This window comes from Eleginops maclovinus, chromosome 12, assembly GCF_036324505.1.
Source record: "Eleginops maclovinus isolate JMC-PN-2008 ecotype Puerto Natales chromosome 12, JC_Emac_rtc_rv5, whole genome shotgun sequence".
Taxonomy (NCBI): domain Eukaryota; kingdom Metazoa; phylum Chordata; class Actinopteri; order Perciformes; family Eleginopidae; genus Eleginops; species Eleginops maclovinus.
This window is the reverse complement of record NC_086360.1, coordinates 5,266,102-5,287,662: the sequence shown is the minus strand read 5'-3', so window position 1 is coordinate 5,287,662 and position 21,561 is coordinate 5,266,102. Positions and strand designations below refer to the sequence as shown.

Sequence of the window (21,561 nt, the reverse complement as noted above, 5' to 3'; positions counted from 1 at the left end):
TGTTGCGCTTTCCAAGGAGTCTCTAAATGCTGCACATGCTGCCCATTGTACCCGCTTGCATTCCTTTTTCTGCTGCATACTCTGACTACTGTTATTGAACGCAGCTTGCAGGCATTCTGCTTTTAAAGTTGACTGGAGATCATTTGAAAGTTCAGGAAAAAGATTGTTTAAAATGAAACATTTATAAATAATAATAATAATAATAACTCAAACGTTTTACCTCAAATAAATACAGAACATGAGTTAAAGTACTTGGTTAAATTCCATCCCTTCATTACTGTAACACTTTAATATCTCACACTTATTTTATAACAGTTTCTTTATAACCTCCTCTGTTCTAGAAGAGCTGAAATTAGAAACAAAAAATCCCCAAAAAGCTAACTAAGAACAAACGTGACAGAAACATGTGGTTTAGTAAACTTTTTAATCAATCAATGTACAAAATAATGTTACTGCACATACAGTGTCTCGCTACTGAAAACACCCATTTCAAAATCACAGGCCACATGAATACCAGCAAATATTCTGAAACATCACTTAACCAATATAAATATAAATAAAATAAGTTAATCTGCACTGTAGTTCAAATAAAAACACACAGAAGTATGGTGGCCGACAAGTGCAAATTACAAGCTACAATAGCCAAACATATTTCCTTTAGGAGAAATGCGCTCTATAGATGCAAATTTGAACAACGCATGCAATTGTATAAACATCTTAACGAAACATTTTCAGTGTTTACTAAGAGGGCTGCATAAACGAAGCAACGAGAATACAAAACGCTGCCAGAAGCTCAAAACACAACAGGGACACTAAAAAGTAAAGCACCCAGCTTGGACCGGAGCGCTTGTTGAAGTCCAGGGATTATAAAGCACCTAAATTGTTCGTTTTTTTGGCTTATTTTAACAACGTGATCGCATGATTCCTACCAATATTAATGCAGATCTGCTGACAAAACACTTACAATTATGAAACAGACTACTCTACCACCAGTGACAGTTGGCCAATTTTTTAATCCATAACTAGCCGTCCGGCCCAGCTGCGTCACTTTTTAGTGTCCCCATTTCTGTTGCGTTTCGAACTCCTTACATTTTTGTTACATGTTTTGAAAATGTTTTTATATTTGCATTGTTTTTTGAAACCACAGCACGTTTCTCTAAATGTAAGTGTTTTGGGTTGTTGTAGCGCTTTTACACTCGTCAGCCACCGTACAGAAGCCATAGAATATACAGCCGGTTAATGTTGCACTTACAAAATAATGATCTGGTTGGTAAATGTGTTAAGGAGACAGACATTTACTGAAATGAAGACAAATGGATAAACATTAGACTTTTTTCACAGCAGGAGAGTTTCAGATGTGTGGCACAAAACTTTAAGCATCATAATATATCTCTGTTGTTGTGCAGCTGTAGGCGGTGTAACACTGTAAGAAACACCATGTCAGTCTGTCGACCCTGTGTGTGTGAGTGTGTGTGTGTGTGTGTGGTGTATGTTTGTTAAGAGTAAAATGTGAGGACACTCTGGTGGTTTCCTCGCACCAGCAGCAGAGGCGGTAGTTCTTTAGACAGAGTTTCCAGCCAGCACATGTAGAGGGCGCTCGACACCGTGCCCTTCCTGGCCAGAGGCATGCTCCTGAGAATGTAAAAAATGATAATACAGAAAACAAGTGTTTTTATTTTTATTAGTTTTTAGCAACATGAATGTTTTTTATAATAATATACATAATATAATGACTTAGGCAGAGCTTTTTTAAAGTGTGGTTTTAGCACTTTTACTAAAGTAAAGGATCTGAATACTTCTTCCTCCACTGCTGTCATTTGAACAATTTGATCCACGTCTTTAACTTATAGTAATAAGTGAGTAAAACAAAACATAAAGTTAAAGTGTAAAATTGATAATAAAGAAGCTCTTACATGACGATGAGCTTTGCCATGCTGGAGTGTTCCTTCAGCAGCTCGTTCAGTCGGATCTGGCGGTTGCTCTGAAAGTCACAAATCATCACGTTGGCGTTAAAACAGCCCGCCCTCACTCACAAGTCTCAGCAAGATATTGATTGGTCAGAAGGGGTAAGTGTGCAATGTTTGGGGGGACCTTTGCCCTGTAGAGCTCCAGCTCGTTGTCAGTGATCCTCCAGGGCTCCTGGGCCTTCAGCCGCTCTGCAACTTCCTGCTCCATGTCGTCTTCCTTCAGCCTGTACGGCTCAATCAGCTCCTTGAAACTCAGCTTACTGCACAACCGCACAAACACGTTATTACCCAAGCTATCCGATTCTTGAAAAAAACATTGACACATCTGAAAGCCATATAAACTATATTTTCATTCTGGTTTAAAGCCAACATGTGTAGGATTTGTGGTCCCACCCACTTTCCAGTGAAGACAAAGACTGGGCGCTTAGCAGAAAAAATGTTTCATCATGAATAAAAACCACTGTTTTGTTTATTGCACGTCAAACTAAAAAAAGATCCAAAGTTCAGTTTACTTTAACTAAACATAGAAAAGGATGATAAAAGAGACTATCTGTGTCTTCAGGCCATCCACAGAGACGACGGATATCGTAATTATTGGGACCCGGTCAGTCAATAGGTCTGTCTGTGCGAAACACTTGAGCTACATTAATGATCCGCGACATGGGGTTTATATAATATGTAAATTAGTCTTAATACAACAATCATTTAGTCAGTTTTAATCTTGTTATCTGAGTGGCTTTGGTGGCTAGGCTAACCAATCATCTGTGTAATACAAGAAACATTTTTTGCGTCGCTACGTTGTGACAGTCCAACAGTGAAATACTTCTTTTCACCAGGAGCCACCGTTATATACCTGTGTTTTTTGGGCTTGGTGTTGATGTCTCCGAGGACATGGATGTCAGAGAAGTCGATCCTGAACCTGCTGAGCAATGTGGCCATGCTGATGACACACACACACACACACACACACATTAATCTTCATACACAATGTAATTGGTGTATAAGGTATAAGAAAAGGGAAAGCTGCTATGACTCACGCTCTGCGGTCGTGGTCGATGCGGTTGATTTTCCCGCCGATGAAGACGCGAATCCTGCAGTCACCCCACTTGCTCCTATTGGTCAGCAGGAAGGGAATCAGCAGAGTCAGACCTGAAACCCAAACACATTAAATACCAGTTAATGGGTAGTTTGAATCCCTGTTCGCAGTGTGTAAACTCCAGTTTTTTGTTAGCTTAAGATGGATATATTCAATATTTATTAGCACCCATGTTAAACAAGAAGCACTTTCAAATGAGTTAGTTGGTTCTACTAAAAAGTATCTTGACAGATTTTCTGACAGAAAAGGTAACCAGAAAAATGCGAGAGCCAAATCATTTTTTGATCTTGCTTGAATTGGGCTAGGAATTACCCATATTATGTCTGCTTTAATGTGAACTACATCTCTCATCTTGCAGAAAACACAAATGTAACGCTGCCTAACCTGATGTTTTTTATCGAGCATAAAGTAAAGGAAATGCAAGACGTATTACTGGTGGTTTTTTTCCCATTGCATTTTGCAATAATACAGAAAATGATGTCTGTTGAAAACATACATTTATGATAATCTCCACATTAGTTTTTTGTATTATTTTTGTGTGAAGGGAATCGCCAGAAGTAAAAAGCTAACATTAGGCTATAGAATAGACAAATAGCAGCTGCTTATTTGTATGACTCAAAGAAGCTTAGGACATATTTTATGTTGTAAAACTAAACGTTGAAATATCTTGAGTTTGTGTTACAAACAGACCTTATTTCAGGCTTCAAACAAAAAACATGTTCCAAAAACCATTGACTTTCAGACAAGGAAATCTGAAGTGGCAAATCTCATTTCTAGGTTTTAGGACTCATTCCTGCACCACTACATTGTGACCACATCTCCATGCTAATTACTCTCACTTCCTAAAAGGGGAGACAAAAGTTTTGCATTCAAGCTTTTAAGCTTGACATCCTGTCAGATATGCTTTGAGTTGGTTTAGAGCAGGGATGTCCAAAATGTTTTCACTGAGGGCCACAGAAAAACCTATGAAGAGCTGGAGGTGGGGTATATCGCCTCGTAAGTTAAGTTATAAGTTAGCAAAATCACTCATTTGTAGGTAAATTATGCTTGATTCTTGAATATGCTTTAATAAAATCACAGCTCTTCGTAGGCCTTCATTTATTAGGCAGCTCATCCTTAAAACAGAAGCCTCAGATTGCTTATAGGAAGAGGAAATATGAAGGGTCTATTTCAAGCTGGTTATGGAAATAAGTTATTGGGCTTTATTCTCATCAACTTAGATTAGTTAGAACATGTTTTCAACTTTAATTGACTGAATTTATTTGAAAAATGGGTTTATGAACAAATGAATACTGTGTAATATATTTTAACATATATATTTAAGTACAAAATAAGACCAGCACAAATTTAATTTGTTGGCCATATTTCATTATACTTTTTGAATTAGCTGAGCCGATTCAAAATGGTCCACGGGCCACATTTGGCCCCCTGGCCGTAGTTTGGACAACCCTGGTTTAGAGGTATCTTTTGGTGGTTCGTAAGCCTTCTGCCTTGTATTGGACATTAAAAACTGACCTCCATCATCAAACAACCACCAGACATCTATGGTTCCTTTGCCCTGTTTCTTCTTAAACTGCTGGCTGGTCTCCAGCAGACGCTGGTCGGTCAGGCTCAGAGGAGACTTGGTCTCTGTAACAGGTGACACATGAAATGATTCAACACAGGCCGAGATTAAAGAAATACTTTGACAGCAGTGATTAGATGAAAGTCTGTCCAACACTGAGATTGTTCAAAGAGAATCTGCTGGACCAATCCGGTACATGGAAGATAAAGATAGACCCAATAAAACGGTTCCATTATCAAAAAAAACCAGGATGTGAAAGCCAGATAGCAAATAAATGTTCAGGTGTACCTATCGTGATGAGTGGGCTGCTCTGGTTGCTGGTGTTCTTTGAAGGACAGTCGGATTCTGGGTCTTTAGAGAGATTGACGGTAACCACCATCTCCTTACTTTCAACAGGTGGCTTCTCATGGGATGACACCAGCTCGTCTACAGGCACAAACAGGGAGATAGAGTTCATACCGTTTACATAGTTCAGACATACATGTATAAGATGCAGCCCAAAGTGCTTTACAGAGCATGACAAGATACATTAAAGTAACAATGAGTAAAAAGTGAAGAACATAATTGAATACAAGTTAAAAAAAAAGACAGAGTTAGATCATAAAAAACATAAAACATAAAACACGAACAGTGATGCAACTAAAATCACCCAAAATTAAAAAGAGAGGATGTACCTTGGCCCGGGATGTGAGAGATATCCAGTCCGTCCTGTAGCCGAAGGATCGCCACTCCGAACTGCAGGTCAAAGGCATCGCTGCATCATAGAACACATAATGTAACTTTACTGTCCTTCAAAGGAAATCTACTTGATAAATCAATGCATCTTACTAAGATTAAAACATATTTTGTAATTCAGTCAGATTTTCCCATTATTTAGTTAATGAAAAAATGAAATCAAATGTAGATTTAACACTTTCTTTTTGCTGTCAAGTCAACTCTGGAGCGGTATGTCTGGTGTGAAAGCCATTCGAGCCAATCAAGTGTACAGTGTAATTTCAGCAGTCAAAAAACATTTCCTTGTTTTGGTGACTGGTGAACTTGAAGCCTATTTGCTAGTGTGCCATCACTAAATTTGATGACTTTACTGTTTATCGGATCACAATCAGCTATCTAGCGCTTCCCTCTGCTTCCCTACTATGGTGGTAGGAGAATTTAAAACAGCAGCGCAAAAAAACAGTATGTCCATGACAGACGAACCAAATGAACCGGTGTGATGGTGGCGAGGCTTCCATATTCTTTTGTTATAATTTTACGCATGATACAGTATATACATGTGGCTATCTTGCCATGAGTTGTGCTTCTCAGGCTGAACACCCTCTGGCAGTATTCAAAAGTCTGCAGAAACCAACCCCAGAAAAACCTCCAATAAATGCAAGTAGCTCTTTTAAGAAGACACTTCAGTCCTTACTGTATGGTGTTGATGTAAATCTCCACATCTCTCATGTCTCCATCACTCCAGTTGTTTTTGAAACCCATTACCAAAGTGTTGGGCTTCAGGCGACCCAAACCAACTGCCTGAACATCAGAGAACAAGTTATGTGTTACCTTAACCAGGATAGGTATAAAAGTGAATTGTTTACTGGATCATTTTTATCTATCTTTGTATGGCTTGAATTCGCAAACCAACTATAAAAAAAGGGAAAAGAGCAATAATAAAATCAAGGCTACCACTTCCACATTTAGACCTTTTTAGTAATGATGGAGATACTTACTTGCTAAACCTAAGAATTACATTTTGATCCTGGTTTTCATACCTGCATGAGGAATTGCGCCCCGTGTCTCAGGTTGTCAGCGAACACATGTGTGTAAAAAGCCTTGATACGTTTTTTATTGAGCCAGCGCTGACATCGGACATGTTCCTGAGATAACTCCTTCAAGTTTGGCCGGCGGGTCACCTGAACAGGTAATGACAGGAAAAAGACAGAGAAGAATCTTGCATACAGTGGTTCAGTGATGTTGAGTGAAGGTAACAGACTGAGCTAAATGTGTACATACGGTCCTGACGTGAGCGCAGACCATGAGGCCGACGTTCTTGGTGAAAGAATTCACCAGTTGAATCATAGCAGGACGAGAGTTTGGATACCCAGTCATCACCAGACACTGCGGCCTGGAAATGGGGAATTCAAACATTTAAATACTAACTTTAACATCACATTCAAAGAGTTTCTGAAAGCACTTTCAGTTTCGATGGAAATCACAGCTTAGACTTATCAAAGTCTGTAAAGAAAAAGAGACTGTTTACCGCTGGAGATGAGATACTGATCCACCATCTTGCTTTTAGGTTTATTCATTCACTTTTTTCTAAATCAAAAAACTGGCAAATATGATTTTCAACGGACTGCCTTTGTATAGCGCTTTCGCTGTAAGGTTCCTTCTTGCCAAGTTAACTTTATGTTGTCATTTTGTGATTCCTCTCTTATATTGTTACTCACCTCTCCTCTCGTTTCAGATTCACCACGTCCAGCCCTTGATTGTTCCCTGCCTGTGTAATCATCACAATAAGGCTCACCTGTTCCCCATTATCATCCCTCCCTGTGTGTCCCCATTTCCCTCGTTGCCGGTCTTCTTTCATCCTTCATCTACTCCTCATCTGTTTTGGCTGCCTGTCCGACTGATCTGCCGTGTACTGACTTTTAGCAAAGTAAGTGTTTCCTCAAACTAAAGCCTTTGTCCCGAGCCTAGCAGTTGACTCCTTCACATTTCCAGTTCTTTCAAACCCCTCAAAGAGTTTTTACATATACAAGTCAGCATTCACCCATTGATAGTAACACATATTCCTTGCCATTAGGAGCAATTTGGGGTTAAGTATTTTGCCAATGGATGAATCAGGCTACCAGACAAACATATCCAACTCAACAACCTCTCTTCCAATGCACTCACAGTTTTTGGAGAGGGTGGAGGGAAGGGGATGTTATTTTCAATGACATTGCCCCTCATCTCCCTTCAAATCGTACAATAGTTTATGGTATGGATATTTTAGAATTAGTGGTCTGAGTTGGTATAAACCTGTAACAGTTATATTTCTGAAACCCAAATCTGGAGCATTGAGCTGACCTGAAGTTTTTAACGTGGTCTTCGACTCCAGTGAGGTTCATACAGTGAGTCAGAGCTTGGTTGTAGATCAGAGCCTGGGTGGATGAACCCCAGTTCACATCTACAGGAAACACACACACACACACACACACACACACACACACACACACACACACACACACACACACACACACACACACACACACACACACACACACACACAATATTAAGGGTTTGTGAAGTGGAATAAAAAAGGAAGTATAGTCGGACAGATCACAGTAGGATGGTAGTTAATAACATCATTGCGCAACACATATAATGTTTTCTTTGACTTTGAGCCCATTTTTGTTATATCATTGTTTTAGTATTTTCACTTTCAAAGAAAATAAGAGAAATGTATTATTTTAGTTTTTGGATTCTTTGACATTTGCAACCTGTGATGGCAGATTATTAGCAGACATTTTCTATCTTAAAAGATGAACTGATATAATATGCTCGACTGGTATAATAAATGTTGATATTATCAAGTGGATGATATACCTGCCATAACAGAGATCTGGTATTGGATCAGTACAGCTGAATCGGTTCATCTCCATCAAGGCCACAATCCGTAACAGGAAGGGAACCACAATGATAAGGCAACTATTTATCTTAATTCTAATAGTAATAGAGGTATTGAAGTACATTCATAGAGCAACCCTAAATTTAGCATCGCTCTGTTGCCTTAGGCAAGATATATATATATATTTTTTCTATTTGACTTTGGATTATTGAAGAATGAATCTCTGTGTCTGATACTTGGACGTTTTGTTCAACAAGGTCATACTCACAAAGTAATTCCATTTTTTAGCATATACTGTTTGTAATTGCAGAAGTCCCATTGCATTTGATCTTCTTGATGACATTAAGGAGTATAATTGAGTCATTTGGAAGAAATCACCATTTTAAAGACAGATTAAAGCGTCGAAATTCACGATAAGGGAATGACATATTTTATGTTAACCAAACGTTGAACTCTATTCACCTTGGGTAGACGACAGGCCTTGTTTTCAATCATCTAATACAAACTCATTAAAACCCATTGCCTTCCAGATGAGTCAACCGGAGATGAAAACATGTCAACCAATTCCCATGTTTCAGCAATCTCTTTTTGGTGTTTGACCGAAGGTGGTGGATTTCATTGCATTAAGGGGATATTGTCATTGTCTTTAACATTGACGGTAGCAGAGTCGAGTGGTTGGTATTGATCAGATGTACTGTTAGAAAATAAGCAAACAAAGTGTGAGATCATCATGTCCTCACCAGGTTTGTGGTAGCTGACATAGATGTATAGAGCGAGGACTATGAGCAGAGTGACCAGAGCTGCCCACCAGTTGATGACGAACATGACCACAACGCACAGGACTGCCCCGGCCAGAGACACCCACATGTTGTAGTACTTGAAACTCGGACGCCACCCTGTGTTGACAGACGGGAATGAATCCAAAAGAGCCATGCTAATAATGGCAAATATATACAGATCATGATACAAGAAAAGATCTGAACTGAAACAATAAAGATTTAATTCACACTTTCTTCCTCACTGTTTATTTACTTTATATAGCCTAAAACCAGATATTCGGAAGGTTAACAATCCATGTTTGAACCCTAATCCTAAATTCACTTTTTTTTACATCATTTACAATGTGTGCAGCCATGAAAATATACTTGTTACCAATATAGTTTTATTATACAACATAAAACTACAAATATTGTTAGCAAGTTGTCCACAAATCCATGACTCACACAAGTGTTGTTGTCCTCTGAAGGCATGGTAACAACAGGCATTAAGTTCACTTTCAGTAACAACGACAATGAGAGCGCTATACCTGTGTCACCTTAGGGGACAAAGTAAGATAAAAAATAGCTTCCTTAAATCGGAAATTGAGGCTTGACTGAGTATTCTATTCATGCATGTAAAGCTGCATTCACATGATACACAGTAAAACGGCTCTGAGCTGTCATTTTTTGTTTCTGTGGAAACTTAACTGTCAGTCAAACTTATCTGTCAGTTTCAAACCCAAAGTTCTTCACCAAACCTCACGGTGAGCAAAGAGCAAGTTGCGTATCATGTGAATGCAGCTTAAGTATAAGAGTGTAATCTAACGAACCAATAAACAGAAGTGTAACAAAGGTGCAAGTAAGACTCTTTGACCTCTAATGTAGTCAAAAGGTAAGACATCTTTCAATGAATTCGTATGTCATGGCATGCATCTTATATTATCATCATCTTAGATCTCATCATCTATGGAGACTGAATAAACCAAACTGTGAGTTTACCTGGAGAGTTGGCCAGGGAGGCGTGGAAGACGGAGAAGTTAATGAGAGCGTACGACGCCAGGAAGAAGTTCGAGATGATGGGAGCGATGATGTTCAACTCCGCTAACAGGCAACAACAGAAAGCTTTGATATTCAATACGAACTGTTCATTGTAATTTTAATCTTTAGATGCAACGACAACATACTGCAGCTTACCAATGAGGATGAAGGCGAGGCCGATGCAGAAGGTCAGGACGTAACCACGGAGAGGCTCGTTGTTCTTCCCATAACCTTTCGCAAACACCCCAAGCCCTGGATAGATGTTGTCCTTACATAGCGCCTGATGGTTAATTTATTATATTTGTTAACACAGTTGTTAAGAGAAAGAGATATGACATATGAAACTCTTACAAATGACAACTTCACCAAATAACTCCTTAAGTCACTATATTTTGGTTGCTGATGATATACACATGTTCATTTTTAAACAGTTATTGTCAGTAATTCCTCTATGCAAGATGTTTTTGTTAGTTTGTCTTGTTCAAATATGACTATTAAGGAATTTCTGACCTGGAAGACTTTAGGCGCGCTGACCAGTGAGGCCAGAGCCGAGGACAGAGTAGCTGAAAAAATCCCTGCGGAGATCAGAGGACCGAAGCCCGACACCAGACTCATGACCTGTAACACACACACATACAGTACACACACACACACACACACACACATACAGTACACACACACACACACACACACACACACATACAGTACACACACACACACGACTCATGTAGCTTAGTGTTATGTTTCCAAGTAAGAATTTATGGGATGCTGTTTGTGTCTCATTTGTTTCATTATCATATGCAAAATTAATCACATACAGTAGAGCAGTGGTTTGCATTAACATCTTTAGTCTCATGCTATAGAACCACCATTTTGTTTTTTAACAGTTTGAGGTGCATAAAACAACTTTTGTTTTTGCTAAGAAATAGCTGCCTGCGATACATAGAATCAACTTTAATCTTTGCATAGAAATATCTATTTGCAGTTTGTAGAAACTATGGTTATGTATTGTAACCCTACTTTAATCGACCTAGGTGAAGCCCTGTACTGGATTCTATGGGGAGAACCCTTCCCAAGCCCAAATGGGTTTCTTGTGATTGGAGAACTGTATTGAGTTAGGACAGCTGTAGCTAAGAAAAGCTGTTTGTACAGTACATCTAAGAGGGGTCTCAATGGGTCACATGTCATTTATAGTTACAGTCACAAAAATGTGACAATTAAGAGTTACAATCTCCCGATGTGTGTCTTTCTCTCTGTCTCTTTCCATCAGGCTCAGATTGTCCTCCTGGTGATCCTTCTGGCAGCCATCGCAAACTACTTCATAGGAAGCTTCATGTCAATGGAGAGGGGTCTCCAATTTTGATTATGTAAATTCTTGGTCGATGACACCCCTATTAATCTAATATCATCGCATCTGGAATTTAATCTGTGTGATGTGAATCAGCCTTGACTCCATCGAGCTAAAACACATTTAACAATAGTCTAAGTGAACAGTTTATCAATGCGAAAAAGTGGGAACATTTTGTTCCAACAAAAAAAAAAGAAAACTCCTTTCATGACGCAATTAATATATTTAATTACTGACTGGACAAAAGGATAGAAGGGAGCTCCATTGTGAAACATCAACACCTACCAACATTATGTGACGTCTGTCAGCATGTGAGAGGACGAGAACCACACACAGATGTTAGATTTATCTGTTTTTCAGTTGGACAGATTTTAGTGAGACAAAGCAGAACTTAATAATATCATTATAATTAAACCAGAGACAGTCTTTCCGTCCGTAGCAATGGACGACATCTAGACAATGTCAGCGATATCAGTGTCAGAGAGCTGTGTGTGTGTGTGTGTGTGTGTGTGTTTGTGTGTGTGTGTGTGTGTGTGTGTGTGTGTGTGTGTGTGTGTGTGTGTGTGTGTGTGTGTGTGTGTGTGTGTGTGTGTGTGTGTGTGTGTGTGTGTGTGTGTGTGTGTGTGTGTGTGTGTGTGTGTGTGTGTGTGTAGGTGGATGTTGTCAATGCTCTCATTCAGCTCTAGCTCTAACCAGAAAGAACCTTGTGACTCAAAACAACAGCCACTATTATCACTGCTGCACTGTTTGGGAACAGCTCTGTCTTTAACACACACACACACACACACACACACACACACACACACACACACACACACACACACACACACACACACACACACACACACACACACACACACACACACACACACACACACACACACAGTGCAGGAAATCTACGACGGCGCGCAGGAACACGAGCTGCAGTCTGACACAATTTACACTTTTTCATTTGACAGTCCGTTAAGCAGTTATAAATGATTCTCTGACTTTCCATTATTGTCATTCAAATATATACATCCAGGGACCAGATGTAGAAAATCAGTATTGTCCTGAAAGCCAGTATCCTTTGATCATCTTCTTAATCTAAGTAGTTCTACTTGCGGTAATAAAATGCGGGGGTTGTGTATCTTGAGTTAAAATATTACAGTGTTCACAATTGTAGCATCAAAACCAGGTGACTGAAGTGTGTCTTTATGATGGAAACACAGTCAAGGTATCATTATTCACATAAATTAAAAGTCTCGTCATGGTCTTGAAGGCTGCATAACCAACAACACAAGATCTTAATGATGAATGTGATCAGATTTCTTCTTCTATGGATTGTATGTGTGTCTCTTATCGTGACATGGCATCTCCGTCAATGTGTAGGCTTCCGTAGAAAAACAATGGCTGTGGGTGTTTCGATACACGTCACATCTGCTCATGTGTGTTGGCCTTTATGTAACACAAATTCCTGAGCTGGCCTGTTCAGTATTTTGAATAATAAAACAGTATTGTATCTTATTGGTCATTAGATCTTTAGAATTAGGGTTAGGGTTGGGGTTAGGGTTATGGTTAGTGTCCGTTACCTGGAAGTCGTTCATCAGGCCGTACTGACAGCCTCCCTCTTTGCAGATGGAGAAGTCGTAGCCCAGCGTGCAAGCGGCGTCGGTGCAGTTCACCGTGTCGCTCACCGTGTCGTTTTGATCGCCAGTGGCATCCCTGACAATGCAGGAACCTGGAGGATTAGAAAGCCAACACACACTCTAACATTAGCCAAATAATTAGGGAGATTTAGTCAACTAGTTTGCTGCACCAATAAGAACCTCACAAAGAACATTGACCACTCATAGATGTATCACACGCCAATTGTTTAGTACTTTTTCTTCCTTTTTCTTTGGTGGTGGATTTCCTGTCTTACGTTTTACTTTTAAAGTCACATCACAAGATGTATACATGACAATTATTATTATTTATCAACGTTAACAGCAAAAGTAATATAGAGCTCTGAAAAAAATCAAGAGACCAATCCAGATTGTTCTTAAATCTTTATCTCTACATGTATGGCAGCCATTCCAGTGTCTGTTGAATTCCAACACAGAGAAATGTTTCCAGTAGTTTATAGAATACAATAAAAATTAAAAAAGACAAACCTATAAATAATATAACTAGAGAAACTGATAATGCTGCTGTGGTCTCTTAATTTTTTCCAGAGCTGTATGTTTGAATTTTATTTTTAATAGTTCCAAAAATGGTGAATAATGCAAATATTATGCAAATATTATAGATGTAAAAACATAATTTATGAAATGCATATTATTACAATTTTACATGACAAATAAACAGCTGTTCTGAAGTAAGCAAGTATTAATGATTTTTGGAACAGGAGCTACCAATAAGTATTAAATACCTGCAGAGATGGCAACGGCAATGTATGTGACTCCTGTGATGAGAATGGCCAGCAGAGTACCTTTAGGGATCGCCGACTGGGGATCCTGAGGAAAGAGACAAGACGACATTAAAGTTTATTTTTTTGGAAATTTAAAATGTAATTTTACCCTCAAGCTAATGAGTTACATAGCTAAAATAATATTTTCACTGACTTCAGCTGGTGTAAGTAATAATACAAATGTATATGTAACTTTAACCACAAGTATGTGTTCTGAAAAAGACCAACAAAAGTATTTTGAGTCACATCTAAGAGAGCTAAGAAGTCAGAACAAGAAATAATACATGATAATTATTACTGTACATGAGCTAAACATTTTGTGAGTTTTAGATAAATGGATGATAGCAAAAATTCAAGCTCTCTTTATAAATACCAAGCGGTGTTCATATTCTCAACTCCACGTGTACGTCTACAATCATAGACTTAAGTCCTGGAGTGATGTTCGTTAATGTAAAAGAGGCAGAGCAACTTAGTGATGAGTTAATAACTAAACTGTACAGTCTGAAACAACGCCTTAAAGTTATTTCCAAAACTTTAAAAAAGGCAGTTGAAGTTCTTGGCTGCATTGTTTAGACATCAAGACAAGTTAAATAACCCTTGAGTGAAAAACCGTTACCTTTTTTTAGATGTGACTTTATTCTTAAAATGCAATATGGCCAAAAATAAATGAGTTCTTGAGCCTTACAATGAAAGGTTTCTGAAACGTTATATACAGTACAAGAGTGTCCACAGGGCTTGGATCATCAGATGAAGCAGAGATATAGATTTGAGTTTCATCTGCGTACCAATGGATGCCAAGCTGGTGACTAATAAAACTAAACGGCAGGAAGTACAGAAAAGCAAGCCTAAATCTCTGGACACACCTCAACACTTATTTACTGTTTCTGAACAGAACCATCTGAACAGAAACAGAGTAGCATATGCCTATATTATATAACGCTAAATGTAAAACTCACTGTGAGGTCTCCGGAGATGTTGGCTCCAGCCAGGATCCCAGTGGCCGCAGGGAAGAAAATGGCGAACACCGAGAAGAATGTCTCCTCATCTCTAAAGTCTGGACCAAAGTTCTCAAAAAGGATAGCAGCTAAAAGAGAAGAGAACCCAAACAGAGGAGAATTTAAATGTATTTTTCAGTGATAAATTCTCAAACTACATATGTAAGGTCAGGGACACTTTAATACAAAGTAAAGCAAAAACAGTGCAGACTGACAATTGTAGCCAAAGAATCCTTTGGGGTCTTTGCTCTCCATTGACATGAAGCTTCCTATGAAGTAGTTTACGATGGCTGCCAGAAGGATCACCAGGAGGACAATCTGAGCCTGATGGACAGAGACAGAGAGAAAGACACACATCGGGAGAATAGCATATTCAATGTGATGTTTTTATTTTAACAAATGATCTCATTAGTGAACAAAACATCTGCTGATTGTGTTTGATACTAGGATGGTAGTTCATAACTTGAGACCATCACTGATCTCTGATCCTGATCAGGATTGTAACTCTACTTGTCACATTTTGGTGACTGTAACTATAAATGACACGTGACGTAAATTGCACATAGCAAGTTCATACATAACACAAGGCTATTGTCTGATTGGATTATTTCAGATAATGAGGCTGTGCTAACATGCTGATGTTGAGCAAGTTCTGTAAAATGTTCTAGCCTTATAGCATGTCATCATTCCAAAAAAAGTACTGATAAACTAAAAGAACAGATAATGGTAATGGGGAAGGGCATTAGATCTGCAGGTTTTTGGTCATGACCTGAAGATTGCGCTAGATGGAAAATGAATAATAAAAGCATTTCAATTCATCCTGGTGGGACCATCAATATCTACATCAGCGGTAAATGCGATCCAACCATAAGTTGTTTTAATTTTAATACAAAAAACTATGTCATCATCATGGTGGTGGTAGCGGCAAAGTCAGGGGATCAACAAAGTAGGATTCATCCTCTGGAGACCATGAATACTTGCACATATTTTCATTTTTGCCCTCCAACTAATGTAGAGATATTTCAGTCGGACCAAAGACAGATGATTGAGGCTCTAATGTCAACAGCAGGATCTCTATCATTTACTATCAGCGTCATGTGTCAGTCTATGAGATGTCAGCTGAAGATGTCCAGTTTTTTGTCCTACCTTGGCTTCCCACTCCATCCCTGCTACAGAGATTCCCAGCAGCAGGATGACAGTCAGAGTCCCAACGATCCGAATGTCATTTAGCTCATCAGTCATCAAAGCATCGACATCCTGCAACCGACAACCAAAGCAGGAAGATCAATATGAGTATCTATGCAAAACAGACTCAGAGATGTGTGAATGGTTTAACCAAGATATTTCTTACATTAAGCATCTCAACGACTGTCTCTGCAAAGCCTACGACGTACATTGCCACAGCCACGGCGTTGGCAAAAGCAAAGATGAGACCGATGGACCCTCCGAACTCCGGTCCCAGGCTCCTGGAGATCAGGTAGTATGCTCCGCCTGCACCATAGTGACACAAATATTAGTCATTGTTTCATTATGGGGTACCGTTTGAATTTGAAAATTACCTTTTGTTCTCAGGGACACTTAACGTGGATGGTGAGTGCCAACACAGAGGTCTTTAGGTTGAGTTATGCAAGTAAAATGAACACTTGACTCATTGGGAACATTGGTACAGTTCTCTTCATCAATCAACTTTAGCTATCATTATTACTTCAAATATGTTATTTATCCTGTGGTTTTGACCAAAAAAAGGTTTGACTTGTCTGTAAGTCGGCTATTAAATGCTCATATTTTTTAGAGCCAATTCAAGTTTGTAAAAAAATACAAGTTATTTTAAAATGAAGCTGAAAAAACTGAAACGTGGACTTTAATTAAATGTATTATGTCAACAGGTTGCACAAAACTGTATTAAGTTAGTGAAAAGTAATAATATTAGTTTGAACCTATCTGAACTTATTTATGTGCAACTTGTTGACATAATACATTTAATTAAAGTCCACGTTTCAGTTTTTCAGTGTATCTTCTGTTTGTGAGGATAACTGGGTTGTAAACTCCACACTAACCGTATGACTTTTCGCAAAATGAAAGCTCTCACCTCCTCTTACAAAGCCGTTGGTTGCGATAGCAGAGGTGGACAGACCGGTGATGGTGGTGACCACAGTGGCCATCAGAATAATCGCAATGGTCAGACCTATTAAACATAACAAAACAAACCAAAAAACACAGATCAGAACATTTTGAAACAACAGTTTTGATGAATCATATTAACTCCAGAACTGACTATCTTATCCAAATCATCCTTCGATACGCCCACAATACTTTTTATTAGATACATGCTGTGTAAGTATTGTAGCTTCCAAATAATACATGTAATGGAACTTTTTGATCTGCTGGCTCCTGAAGGAAAATGAGCTCAAACTTGGATTCTTCTCAAACATTTAAACTCAGTTGAGTTGTACCCACCGATTCCAGCATGGCCAACAATCCAGGTCATTCGGATAAAAAGCATCACACCCCAGATATTCAGCATGCAGCGGATCTGTAATGCACAAACACGTTCATTTTGTGTGGACCAGCCTGATCCCCAGACCGGAGATGAGTCTATGTTATTAAAATTGCTGTTGAAAAGACATTGATTTGGTCAGATAAGATCTTATCCCAGTGAGAAACAGAGGACTACTCCTTTAAATGTTCCTGTACAAAACACTAACCAGTACTCCTTTGACCCAACCAAACTTGATAGTTCCTCCTTTTGCATTCTTTGCCGCCAACGCTGCCGCCGCCTCTTCAGCCGCTGAAGGCTCCTCTCCATTGGCCAGACCATCTTCAAATGGATCCTGACAACCAAAATCACAGCAAAGGTGGGACAGGTTGACGGGGACAAAAACAGGTGATTTTTCAATGAGTTGATCAATGATGGCTTTTGTTAATGTAAATGGTCTGAAAATTCTGAAATCCCATAAAGTTCCTTCCAGTCTGAGTTTCTCCACCACACACTCCCTTCCCCCCCTGCCTGAAACACCTCGATTGGACTCCTTTGTTTACTTCCGTGACACAAAGACATCTCTGGGTTACACTAGCGCTTCTATTGGCTGGCGATCCATTACTTTGTATGTGATAGGCTGATGGGCGGGACATCTCTGAGTGGTTGACCAATCATAGCAGAGACGGCCAGCTAACCAATCAGAGCAGACTGGGCTTTGGTTTCAGACAGAGGGTGAAAAGAGGTGCTGCAGCACAGGCAGTATGAGAAAAATAACGACCTTTTTGAACATTAAAGCATGGAGACATGTCCCTGTAGAGACAGGAAATACTCTTATGAACATGAAAATTAGCATGATAGGGGCCCTTTAAGAAAAGTTGCATTATGTGGATCGTACGGCATCCAACATCCTGCTGTTAGAATACTTTACTGCTCACTATCACTGTACAATGTAGGGCTATGTTGCAGCTACCTAGAGGAGTGGGATGCCTACAGGGTCATGAGAGGCAGCATTGTGTGTGTGTGCATGTGTGTTTGTTTGAGTTGGTGTGTTGGGGTCATGCCTCCAGTGATGTCACTAAGCCCACTCGGAGTCTCTGAGATGGGAGTGTAGGGAATGTTTACTTGTATCAGCATGCATACCCCTAATCCCAGCCCATAACTAAACATTAACTTAAGAGCTGCACTTCATTCAGTCTTCAAATGAATTAAATGATCATCTTTCAGCAAGTGTGTTTATTCTAGTTTAGTTTGATCTATTTTCAACTACTATTTACTTGATAACTACTATTGAATATTCTCAGTGAATAATACTTATATATATCTTTTTTTTAAATCATGTATGATAGGTGAAAATAAACTTGATTGATCCCTTGTATAAACTCACAAGTAGTATAAATGAGCTCCTTGTTTAACAGGATTAAAGTGATGAACACATTAATGCATACTTGCTTAATAACATATTAGGAATAGGATGTTGTGCAGAATGAGTACCTTCACACTTCAAGAACATTTTAAGACTACTTGTGTATTTTTATTACACAGAAATAAAACAAGGAGTTGTTACCATATTACACTATGGTAGTGTTACTTTTACTTCACAGTTACTTCAGAGTACTTCAAAGTTATGAGAACTTCGCCATCCTCAGTTTAAAAGTGCAGTATTAGCAGAGGTGTGAGTGAGTAGTACTCAGATCCTGTAAAAGTACAAGTACCAGAGTGTAGGAATACTCTGTTACAGGAAAAGTCCTGCATTCAAAATGTTCCTCAAGAAGAAGTACAAAAGTATTCTCATCAAAATGTACTTAAAGTAGCGACAGTAAAAGTAGTCATTGTGTGATTGGTCCATTTCAGAATAATATCTCTGATATGTTTTATAATTATTGATCATTAAAGTGTTCTCAGAGCTGGTAAAGGTGCAGCTAGTTTGAATGGCTTTGTATACTGCAGGGTAGCTGCTGGATTTACTCCAGGTGAACTAAAGTCTGATTTAAGGGCTGATTATATTTACCATCATTAATCCAGAGCTGTAAAGTATCTGAAGGTATTGAATAAATGTAGTGGAGTAAAAGTACAATGTCAATGTAAGTTACTTCCCAACTCTGGGTACTGGTACTTTGAGTTAAGTTCAAAAAGTCTTACACCACAAACTTGCGCGATAATTTCTGCGATGTTTGATGTTTTATGGTATTAGGGGAATAAAAACACATTTCATTTTTACTTTATCGAGTTCATCGTGCAGCTCCGACAGCGACGGTCTGCCCCACTTCTCCCCAAAAGGTGCAGCGGTCTGCCGGTAGAAGTCGATGTTGGGCACAGCGTCTATGGTGTTGTGTCCAAAGGTCCTCATGTAGTAGGTGTTGGAGTGGGAGTCAGAGATGTGTGTATGTCCCGTGCCCGTTGAATGGAGGCTGACCGAGTCGCTCCGTGCCGTGTCCGGCTCGTGGAAGACATCCGGTGGTAGTCCGATGTCCATGGCGCTGCCCAGGGCACCTGCATCCAGGAAGCCCACCACTCTGAACCGGCCTTTGGACTCCTCTGGCTTGGATGCATCTGTGGAGGCCGGGGTGGTTGCTGCTTCTGTCACCGTATCCACCTGGAAGCGGCTCTGAGGAGAGCCGCCGCTCTTCAAGGACGGCTTCTGTCCTGACATGTCCCCCCGGATTAGACGCTCTAAACCTGTCCAAAGAGTCACTTATATTGAATGGTTACCGTGTCAAGAACACCTGCTCTAAAGCCGAGGGGAGGTCTGGGCAGCAGCTCCGCAGCATGTAGTACCGAACAGTCCCAGCAGACACACACAACCGCAGGCTGGCAGAAGAAGAAGTCATTAAAGTGTCCAAAAGAAACATTTATAAACAAAAGTTACACACAGAGTGTCATCATCTCCTCTGCAACCCTGGGTACTGGACCGGCCAGGACGTAATGTGCGTAAAGGACACCAACTCTCTCTCTTTGACTCAGTGTCTCTCTCCGCCTATCAATCTGTGTCTCTCCCTCTCCATCTGTCCATCTGTCCATCCATCCACGTGTTGGCGAGCGTGCCGTCCCTTCAGATGGCGACTCAAACGGTTTATTGTCATCCGTCTTGTTCCCTCTCTCCTCCTCTCTCTAGACTCTCGAGACATCTCAGCATGACGGGAACCCGGCGGAGAGGAGAAGGAGGGGGATTAGGAGGAGGATGGGGAAGGAATGATGGGTCGGTGTCCATTACGCACCAAACTTTGGCACGCGTCGTGGCGCATCCATGTCGGGAGGAAAAGAGATGAAGAGACAGAAAGGACATGATGAGAGAGGGACATGAGACCTTGCCTCTTGTAGTTCAGCTCACACTGGATCATGGGTCAGGTCATATTACGTGCACGTGCCCTGACTGACGGCAAAACTGACGTGGAAACCAAACCAAATAAATGTCACCTAAAAGTATAAAAACACAAACAACGTAAAAACTAAATCAAGGTGTGTGTGTGTGTGTGTGTGTGTGTGTGTGTGCGTGCGTGCATGCGTGCGTGTGTGCGCTAGGTTAAAACAAAGACATTTTACATCACTGCTGGTGACACACTGAGACATTCACATAGAGGCACGCAAGGAGACTGAGGGCGTGTGTGCGTGTGTGTGTGTGTGTGTGTGTGTGTGTGTGTGTGTGTGTGTGTGTGTGTGAGTGTGTGTGTGTGTGTGTGTGTGTGTGTGTGTGTGTGTGTGTGTGTGTGTGTGTGTGTGTGTGTGTGTGTGTGTGTGTGTGTGTGTGTGTGTGCATCGTTTGCATAGGAACAACAGCTGCTTTCTCTGACAAAGTGCTTGATTCTGGAGCCAAACACTGGACAATACATACAAGGAGAGAATAAAGGGGACCAGTTCGACAAATTCCACTTTATTAATAAACTTATCCAAGGTTACATTTGTGAGTTATAAGCAACATGTCGTCATCATAATGTCACACGTTTGCAGTTCTTTTACAGCAAAAATGTTGTTCTTTGAGATTTCCTCGATAAAAAGAACGAAATGATAGTAGATTTGTCACTTATATTGTCAGAGTAACAAATTATAGAGGAGAACAGTTCTTCGTATTTCAACAGAAGTCTTTAGGTTCATCATTTTCTTTTCTTATGATTATGAGAACTATTTTGCTCTTAGAAACTTTAAAAAAGGTAAAATAATTTTAGAGTATTACAGGAACAATGTTGACGAAAACCCATTATTATTACTATTATTATTGTTGTTGTTGCTATTATTATTATTTATTAACATTTTAACCTTTTTTTACATATACAAAATAAGTATTCATTTAAATTA

At 39.7% G+C, this 21,561-nt stretch overlaps 1 protein-coding gene across 1 annotated transcript; it reads right to left on the bottom strand.

Annotated features, from left to right (window-relative positions):
* Positions 1–419: 419 nt before the first annotated feature.
* On the bottom strand, positions 420–20,359 carry LOC134873836 (solute carrier family 12 member 2-like). The gene is made up of 26 exons (XM_063897717.1): positions 19,490–20,359; positions 17,498–17,623; positions 17,250–17,325; positions 16,882–16,977; positions 16,144–16,283; positions 15,939–16,049; positions 15,008–15,116; positions 14,754–14,881; positions 13,759–13,843; positions 12,938–13,086; positions 10,529–10,636; positions 10,175–10,298; positions 9,980–10,081; positions 8,963–9,118; positions 7,682–7,781; positions 6,623–6,734; positions 6,382–6,522; positions 6,036–6,142; positions 5,302–5,381; positions 4,916–5,053; positions 4,579–4,692; positions 3,005–3,116; positions 2,821–2,907; positions 2,092–2,227; positions 1,914–1,981; positions 420–1,632 (listed from the first exon to the last, which is right to left on the bottom strand). Exons 1-26 carry the CDS (start codon positions 19,919–19,921, stop codon positions 1,497–1,499), a joined length of 3,273 nt encoding a protein of 1,090 aa, XP_063753787.1. The 5' UTR covers positions 19,922–20,359; the 3' UTR covers positions 420–1,496.
* Positions 20,360–21,561: the final 1,202 nt, after the last annotated feature.